This window comes from Eutrema salsugineum, unplaced genomic scaffold (genome assembly GCF_000478725.1).
Source record: "Eutrema salsugineum unplaced genomic scaffold, Eutsalg1_0 scaffold_4, whole genome shotgun sequence".
Classification (NCBI taxonomy): Eukaryota; Viridiplantae; Streptophyta; class Magnoliopsida; order Brassicales; family Brassicaceae; genus Eutrema; species Eutrema salsugineum.
In genome coordinates, this window is record NW_006256686.1 from 2,936,987 (window position 1) to 2,946,086 (window position 9,100).

At 34.0% G+C, this 9,100-nt stretch overlaps 2 protein-coding genes, 1 long non-coding RNA gene and 1 other non-coding gene across 6 annotated transcripts; all 4 read right to left on the reverse strand.

Moving 5' to 3' along the window:
- Positions 1–500: 500 nt before the first annotated feature.
- LOC18013918 lies at positions 501–1,821 on the reverse strand. Its single transcript, XM_024153488.1, is given in 6 exon segments — positions 501–602; positions 800–1,072; positions 1,281–1,306; positions 1,309–1,349; positions 1,604–1,725; positions 1,768–1,821. Coding segments are annotated over 6 exon segments (612 nt in total). The 3' UTR covers positions 501–506.
- On the reverse strand, positions 1,152–1,223 carry TRNAG-GCC. The gene has a single exon. It is a non-coding gene; the product is annotated as a tRNA-Gly (tRNA).
- A 63-nt stretch (positions 1,822–1,884) lies between the features above and the next one.
- On the reverse strand, positions 1,885–3,957 carry LOC112084633. Of its 3 annotated transcripts, XR_002898302.1 has the most exons (5): positions 3,759–3,957; positions 3,498–3,656; positions 2,846–3,191; positions 2,272–2,316; positions 1,885–2,099 (listed from the first exon to the last, which is right to left on the reverse strand). It is a non-coding gene; the product is annotated as an uncharacterized LOC112084633 (long non-coding RNA). The 3 variants fall into 3 exon arrangements; XR_002898303.1 differs by lacking the exon at positions 3,759–3,957 and having other exon boundaries at positions 1,885–2,089; positions 2,846–3,265; positions 3,498–3,547; XR_002898301.1 differs by lacking the exon at positions 3,759–3,957 and having other exon boundaries at positions 2,846–3,265; positions 3,498–3,547.
- Positions 3,958–6,837: 2,880 nt separating this feature from the next.
- On the reverse strand, positions 6,838–7,946 carry LOC18013919 (glycine-rich protein 3). The gene is made up of 2 exons (XM_006396095.2): positions 7,627–7,946; positions 6,838–7,330 (listed from the first exon to the last, which is right to left on the reverse strand). The coding sequence occupies exons 1-2, from the start codon at positions 7,712–7,714 to the stop codon at positions 7,170–7,172; spliced, it is 249 nt and encodes an 82-aa protein (XP_006396158.1). The 5' UTR covers positions 7,715–7,946; the 3' UTR covers positions 6,838–7,169.
- Between the last annotated feature and the right edge of the window lie 1,154 nt (positions 7,947–9,100).

The window sequence follows — 9,100 nt, forward strand, 5'->3', positions numbered from 1 at the left end:
TCTCAGTGTGGTCAGCACTGGGTGTTTCCGAGCAGCGAAGCTTACACTCATTCGCATTAGTTCATCCAAAGTTCCTTACCCTTATGCACGAATTTTTGAATAAGCCATCTTCCTATCAAGGTTAAGGAGTCAACTGAGCATCTCAGCGGCGGGATTGAATACCCGGATCGAATCAGAGTTCACGCCGCCCGCCCTGAACAAATAGGAGGCGTGGGCCACAGGTCGCACATAAGCTGCCGGGTCGCACGACAGAAGAACACCCAACATACAGATGCACACTCCTTCATGTGAAATATTCATCTTCATTGGAACCTTTTGGTAGTAGTCGTGACCAACAGCCATAGCCATCAGCTGTCGGCTCCTTGGTAAGGCGAGAGCTTCAAGCCCGATTTCTGGTGGCACGCCCCCCACACAAGCACCACCCAACTCAGGCGGGACGGGGAAAGCTATAGGCCCAAAACCTTCGACCCTTCTTTCTAAATCTAAATGGGGGTGCCCGGAGCACCTCATCTTGTCATTTCATCGTTGCTCATTCCCGTTCGGCCGAAGTGTTTGGCCTTTCCTTCTCCGCGCCCGCTCACGCTTCGCTGACCTATCGCGTGCTAAAAAGAGGAAAGTACGAAAGAATAGTAAACAGAGCACACCGCAGAAAGATTCTAAATATGAGAAGTCCCCCTTGGATTCGAGAAGACGGAAATGAAGAACGGGAATGAAAAAAAAATAAGGCCTTTCTAGCTCTAGTTTCGGATGAGCTTCTCCCAATTATCTCTGGTAATAGAATAGGGCGACTTGCTCTGACCAAGACTCCACTTTTTGCTCCGTCCATAGAGCGTATGATTTTCCTGGAATGTAGATAGACCAAAAGAGGGAATGAAGAGATAGGAATAGGAATTATAGTACCATTGGAAAAAGGGGCACCCGTGGGAACATCTCTACTGACGAACCATTTCAATAGTACGGGTGCTGCCGTGACACAAGGCACGACCATAAAAAGAATCAAAAAGAAAAAGTTATGTAGTTGGACCATCTGCTCTATCCGTTCGAGTTTGGCTTCTCTAAAGAAGAGAAGGCGCTAAAAATGAAAATGTTCGCAAGGCATACCGAAAGGATACCAATGAAGCCAACCATTAATGACTAGTTCGAACACCAGGAGCGGAAGGAGGGACTTGAACCCTCAACCTTAGCCTTGGCAAGGCTATGCTCTACCATTAAGCTATTTCCGCCAGCTATGGTAGTGGCGACAGCACTACTGAGCAATTCACGTATTACTTGATACGGACGACTTCCGTTTTTATGCCGGACCACGCTCTTGACCTCCGATCGAGCTACGAGCACGAGTAGGTAGGCGGCTAGGGGGGGGGGGCTGGGCTGGGAAGGAAGGTTTTTTTTCCCTCTTTTTGCTTCGCGCCAGATGAGATGATGATTAGTGGGTAAGGTCCAGTGTGTGCTCTTGATCACAATCACTAAAGAGGCGGGCTGGCTGGGCTGCCTTTTCAATCAATCTCCAGCCGCTCAGCGCCACTATTGGAGTTGTAAGGAGTGAAGGTCTCGAGTCGAGCTGGGGCCTCATTTAATTCTCGTAACGTGCACCACAAGACCAGACAAGTGACTCCCTCGCCTCGCAGCTAGGCATCTGTCTTTCTTTTTTTTAAGTTGAGTCATTTCCTTTCCTAAGACGGCTCCTCTTATTCTACGATAATCCAAGCAAATGGGATGAAATGGTGACTAGGTGAGAATCCGCGTTACACGCGGGTGTTAATTTTGTACTTTTCTTTTTAAGTATTTGGTGTATATACTTTTGGAGATATATTTTTTGGGCATTGAAAAATAGTGAGTTAAACATATTATACTTAAGAAATTATCATGCCGAATTTGAATGACTTATTCTATGATATTCCATATAATTGTTCTATTTAAATGAGAATTCAAAGAAATTTATCCCACACATTTGTAAGCAATTTATACCAGTTATCCAAGACTCTCATTCCTTGATCAACTTCACGGAAAATGTGGATTTCCTAGGAGGATGACTATAACTTTCAAGAGTTTGCATCTTGGACTTTCAACGTCTCAGTGATTATCAAAGCACCTGCATTCCACTTGGGGTCATTTAGAGACATTAATATTTACTCATTAAGTCTTTCATCCACCTTCGCAAATTTTTAGTCTCGACTCTTGGTATTCTGAAATCTGATGAACATTCTTACTTCTATCTATTCAGAAACTGAATGTAGTAGTAGTACTATAAGAGTTAGATTGAATAACGCTTACAAATTTTAGGCATGGTGTACGTAAGTATGAAAATCCTCCTTCAATCTGCATGAATAGAGAGCATTTCTCAGATTTTGAGGTAGTTAATTAAGACATGTTTCCTAATAATAGATCTCAATGAGAAAGCTCAATCAATCACCTGCGCATCAGTGTCTTTAGAATTTTTTACTCTCTTATTTCTTTCATTGCTTATCTTGAATAATGATGATAAATCACGATATTTCAATAGTCAAGTTTAAGCTATAGCTTTTACCCAAAAAAAAGGTTAAACCCGAAGCCATAAGAACAAACACAAGTCATCATAACACAAGTCCGGACAAGAGCATTGGCGTAGTTTAGCTTTCTAGAAGTGCCTCTTTACAGCTACAAACAATACGAATGCTAACTCGAAATGCTTTGCACAGATAGTACAATGGATGAAGTAATAGCATTGTACATTTGAATCTTCATACCTTTTCTTGATTTCATATGTAAATTCATGTTCTTATTGATTTTCTATATGAAATAAACCAAAAGCTAGCTAGCGGAGGAGTGGAAAATTTTCAATAACAAGGAAAAGGCAGAAGCGACTAACCTTGAGGGATGAAGAACGAATGATGGTGCAGACTCTTACGTCGGAACCGAATCATAGGAAGATTGGTGTTGTATGCAGTCTCCATATAGGGGTCAAATTAGCATGGAAAACCAACACATAACATGGTTAAAAAAAGTGAATTAAAAAGAGAATCAAATTGCAGGTTTGAGTTTGCACATATATTGTAATGAAAGAATTCAGTTAGCATATCTACCTGTTTCGGTATCTTAGATTGAATCAGCTCGGAAATGAGGAGACATCCACTTGGATTTCACAAACTCTGCTCTCCTCCATGGCGCCACATGTAGGCTTTTATTCTGGTAGTTCTTTGCTGCAGGCACAATCTCTGATTGTCATCATAATTCAATGTCTGTCAATACTATTTCACCTCTGATTATCACATGTACATACTAATATTCCCTGTTTCATTTCATAAAACAGGCACTATATTGTTAGGCTTCATAGCAATCTATTCAAAGAGATATGGAAAGGACAATGTGTGCAAACAACCCATCACACTGTAAGACTCTCTGCCAGAAACGTAAAAGTGGATTATATAAGTCTCTTCTCGTTCTCTCCTTTTGCATCTCATAACATGCAACCAAAACAGAAGCAAGATTTCGAGTTTAACTATTAGAGATTTATAGTGTACCAGCTGGACAAGAAGTCGATTTCCCCGAGACAGATTTGCATAGAGACACATCATATCATATTCGCTAGAATCCTTTAGAATCGGCCACATTAATAAAGGATGACTCGTCCTTAAGCTTTCAAGTTCTTATTTGTTTCCACAATCTTTGTCGCAACACTCCTACAACGGACCAAATTCTACAAATTCAATTTTCTTATATAAGCTAATCTGTTTTCCCTTGATCCAACAAACGTAGAGTCATGAAAAATTGATGAATCATACCTTTAGGATTTAAAAAGCTTCGCCATTGTCATCGACGATGAAATGCAGAACCATCTTCGCTGAATTACTTCTTGAAAGTTTTGTAGAAGCTTTCTTACAGGAGAATTAAAAAGGGATGACAAATTCATCACCCATAATTATTAATCCAACAGAAGTTGTACAGGCAACAGAAAAACGAAGGTTTCAGAGAAATTGGAATTCCGTTTGGAAATTGCAAAACGCTTAAGAAATAAAAAAAAAAGGAAGCGCAAGAGTGGAATTTGGGTGTACACGTGGCAGTCTTTCATGTGCTGACGTGGCACAAATCTGGAGAAAGTTACCCAAGTTTTATATTATAGACTAGGAGAGAACCTGCGCGTATACGCGGTTTTATTTAATTTATATTTTAAATTATACATTTTAAAAACTTTTATTAAATTTTATTTTTATTATAAATATTTTTGCCTTTAAAATATTTATATTTTCTTTGATTTTTTATAACATATTATTTGTAATTATTATACACCAGTTGTAATAAAGAATTAAAAACCTAATATTTAATTTCTGTATAAAAATATAATAGTTCACATATTTTTATAAGTTGAATACTAGAGAGCAATATTTATTTGTTCTTCCATCTTCATATTTTTTTATTGTTGTAAATCCTACTAATATAATATTTGTCAACTTTCTCAATATACAATTTTGAGTTTTTTTGTTATATATATTTTATTGATTCCTGGTTTTTTTGTACAAAAAAAACAATTTATGACATTTTTATATATCCATTCTTCTTTTTACTATTATTTTTTATATTTTTTATCTTTTTAATCATTTATTAATTTTTATGTTTTATAAATTTATTAGTTAGAGTTTTACATAATATTATTTGAAATTTCTTAATATATTCAGTTTTATAATTTTTTTCACTTGCATTAAAATTTAATTATTTTTTAGTTTAAAAATGAAATTTAAATCATTTAACAAAAGAAAATAGAATGGTGCATTTAAAAAGTTTTGTATTATATAATATTTATAAGTTGTATTATATTTAAATTAAATTTTAATTAGTTTATTATATAAATTTATTTATATACATATTATTTATTTATATTCTTTAATGTGTTTCTTTAAAATTCATTAATTATTTTTTAATTAAGATTGTAAATGGACATGTGTCACTCTCTCCAATGCTGATGTGGCATTCAGATGGAGAAAGTTGATTGTATTATATATACTAAGTGAATATCCGCACGTTACGTGTAGGTTTTTCTTTTCAAAATTTTTAAACTTTTTTTTATATTTTTATAAAAATTAATATAATCATTACTTGTTACCTATTACTTGTTAATATTTTATTCTAAAAAATTATAAAATATTAATACATATTGAATATTATTTAATAATTTAAAGTTATATTAAGATTAAAAAATATCATTCAAAAACTTTTAATTAGTTATAACATAAATTTTTGTTTAACATTTACAGAAATATTAATTGATAGTCAATTAATTTAAAAAATAAAATTTATATAATCATCATTTCATTTGTTACTTGTCAGTATTTTATTATAAATAATTTTAAAAAAATAATTTAAAATACATCTTGAATATTATTAAGTAATCTAAATATTATTAAGTAATCTACAATTATATAAAAATTAAATACATATCTATCAATATTTTTAATTAGTTATAACATAAATTTTTGTTTAACATTAATATAAATTTTAATTAAGAGTCAATTAATAAACCAAACTTTTCATATTCTTTAAATGTTTTAAAATTTAATATTAAAATTTATTAATTAAAATTTAAAGACAGATGTCAATCTATCCTATGCTGATATGTCAATGATATGCTAAAAGTTGAGCAACTTTTTTATATATAAGATATTATGTTGTTTTAGTATAATAAAGGGCCAAAAATAAAAAATTTGTGTTTCCGGTTTAGCCTCTCTCAACATGTTGAATCCATGATGGACGGACACCTACCCAAATCTTTTTACCACTGGCCCAACCCAACGTTGGTAAATTAAATATGAATGTTTAATGTTTAAGAAACTTGCAGGCCTTTCATCTCTTATAAGTGGAGCAACACCAATAGCAATATATTTTGTGAAATTTGTAAAGTGACCGAGTATATAAAAATATCGACTCCAGGGTGTCTAGTTATATTTCTTTTTAGAGAGTTTTTATCCTCTCTCTCTCTTCTCTCATCTCCATCTTTGAGAAGAGAGAGAGTTTTTCTCTCTTTTTTTGATGTATATACTTCCGATTAATATCGGATCTTCCTTCCGTGTATAATGGATAATAATTTCGACTTGATCGGATTTGTTTTATTCCGTTTATCAGAGTTCTTTTTCTTCTATGTTTGATTCCTTCTTCTTATGTAGTAAAATCCAACACCAATCCTTAGTGGAGTGAAGGATTTTATCAAATTAGAGGAATCTTTGATCTTCTTGTGTTAAAGTTAAGGTTTTCTGATTTATCGGATGTTTTATGCCCATTCTCCTCTACAATTGGTTCCTCTTGTATATGAGGCGGTGGTGATTGGATCTGGAGGTAAGAGTTGGAAGTCTTCTTCTTCAATTACTAGTATCATCTTTTCTGGGCTGGGATTGGAATCTCCCTAAGTCCCCTATTTTAAAGCCTTCTTCAAGGTATGGGTGACATGTCCTGAGTATAGATGATTGGCGATGATTCAAATGAAGGATTAGAGTTTCTGCTCAATTACTCTCTGGATCTTATTGAGGAGGAAACAATAGGTGAAGAAGCAGCAATTTGAGGAGGATGATAGATCTGATTGGAGTTAACCTATGGTTTTGAACTCTTCGGATTATCGATTTTCCGGCGAAGCTCTGTATCGTCGATGAGATCGGCGGCATCTTCTAACCATTAATCGGCGTTCACCCCAATTATGCTGCGTGTGTAACACGTGTTCTTTAATTATCGATCCTTATCTTTTATTGTGGGCTATATATGGGTTGATATTTTGGGCTTTAATGTGTAAGGATTGGGGCCTCAAATCTTGCTGTAATTTGCTTATTGTTGGGCTTTCTTTAATAAAAGATTGGACGACAAAAAAAAAAGTTATATTTCTTTTTTTTATGGAAAAATAAAACTACAGACGATTTTATTATGAAAACAGCGAAGTTTACAAGTCAAACACAGAGACAATAAAATATGAAACTTTATTCCCATTGTTTGGTCCTAATATATCCTGCCCCTTTAGTATATTTAAGGCTCTTATTTCATTACAAATGATACAGATGAGACTTCTTTTTCGTTAAGTGTGAGAATCTCAAGCTGAAACTCAGACAAAACCTACAAAGTCAATAAAAATCCGGAGTTTTCTTACCACTACATATACGGATAACCATCATAACTGAAATCGCAGTAGACTCTCACTGGGGGAGCACTCGAATTATGACCTAGACCCACACAGCGAATCCTAACAACCATTGGATCAAGATAAGGTAGTTATACGGAGAAGACCTACACCCTCCACCGTATCCTCGGCCGTGTCCGCCGTCTCCTCCGTAGCTCTGTTGATCAGGGTGCAGTGTCTCCTCACTCTCTGACTTCACTGTGCCTGTCCATAACAATACATTATTTCAAAGATCTTGTTTACCACGTGCAATGGTGCCTTCCGATTTCAAAACATTTATATACGTTCTACAAAAGCTGCACAAAACAAAATCAAAATAATTTGAGATGGGATGATAAGTATAATAGCAGATCAATATCATACTTAATTGTCTTGACTTACTCTAGGATTCAACATAATTCTTAAGCGTGTATTTTTGAATAGCATGAAATATTGACTGATACCCTTGTTCCAAAATATTATATATATATATATATTAACTGAAATATATATGGAAGTACCCGACTGCCTTTCAGATTCCCCTGCAACTTCAGAGATGACAAGAAGAACCGCAAAGAGACTCACCAGAAGCAAAGCCTTGGAAGCCATTTTTTCAACTTTTTATAACACTCTTTCTGTAAAGAAACAAGTGACGAATAAAAAATGTTGCCCTCTATTTAAAGAGAACGAGGAGTAGGAATGAGAAAAGTCAAAGAATGACTAATATGTAGTCCTATAAAAAGAAGGGAATATATAATCAAATGATTATTTACAATTTTAGGATGATTTCATGAAATAACTAATAAACTCTCTGCCCACTTCCATAGACATTATTTACGATAAAAATCAGATGGTAAGGACATAAGTATCAAAGTATGTGTACGTCATTACATCGGGCCCCTTATGATGTTTATGATTGCATTATTGAATTCCATTATTGGATCCTCTTTCCAATAAGGGAGCAGCACGTACTAACTAGTAAGGACAGTAAAGGATGAAAACATTTACTGTCCTTTGCCTATATATTCACCGTCAATACGAAATTTCAACTTGGAAAAAAAAAACACGAAAATTCAAATGGAATTTTGGTTGGCTATAGATCAAAATATCTATCCAAGTCACCTAATCATCAAGGGGGCTTGATGTATCTCCGTTGATGAGCTGCTGAGCATTATTATTGAGTGTAGACTTATAATTGATTCAAACGTATATTTCCTAACCATTTTTTGGGTTAAATTGTTAGTATTTTAAAGGTTCAAAACTTATGTAAGACAAGTGACTTGTAGTATAAAAAGATAAAAACACAATACACCAATGATAGTAGGTCAATTATTAATTTGGAGTGTATATATCATCGAATACCTATCGGAATTCTAGTTTTACTCGAACATATCACATAATATAGACATTAATGATATGAACTTATAATTATAAAATGTCTAATATCTTTCATTTTTTTAATCTGAAATTTATCCTATTTTAAATGTGAAAATTTATCAGTCACCCAAAAAGAATTATGCCAAGTAATAATAAAAATGAGAAAGATTTTTTTGTCAAAGTAACAAAAAAAAAAACCAGAAAGACAGTTTGAAAGATGAAAAATACAAAAGATTGAGACAGTACATAATAAGCTTCTTCCTCTATTGAACCAACGTCTAAGCAGACTCGACTATGGAGGTGTGAAAATTCGAAGTAGCGTAAAGATGAGACTATATTACTCGATTGCAGAAAACGAAGAATTTTAAATCAACAAAATCATAAGCAAGAGTTGGGACTTGGACAGAGAGAGCAAACAAGTTGAAAAATACGTAACAAAAGAAAGACAATAATTAAAATCACATATTTCATTTGTTAAGGCAGATCCGGAGGTAATCAGTTTTGTCTATATGCTCACTGTAACGACCCCAAGTCTTTACCGGACGGAAAACAAGCATGTTCTTTGTTGTACACATAGTTATGTTTCTCTTAATTTTTCAATTTTTAATAAATTAAAAT

Bases quoted from the DNA above. Each gene is read 5' to 3' on its own strand.
- LOC18013919 (XM_006396095.2), bottom strand. From the start codon at position 7,714: ATGGCTTCCAAGGCTTTGCTTCTGGTGAGTCTCTTTGCGGTTCTTCTT. The intron at 7,331-7,626 runs GTACTTCCATAT...TGTTATGGACAG, and splicing joins GGAATCTGAAAGGCAGTCGG to GCACAGTGAAGTCAGAGAGT.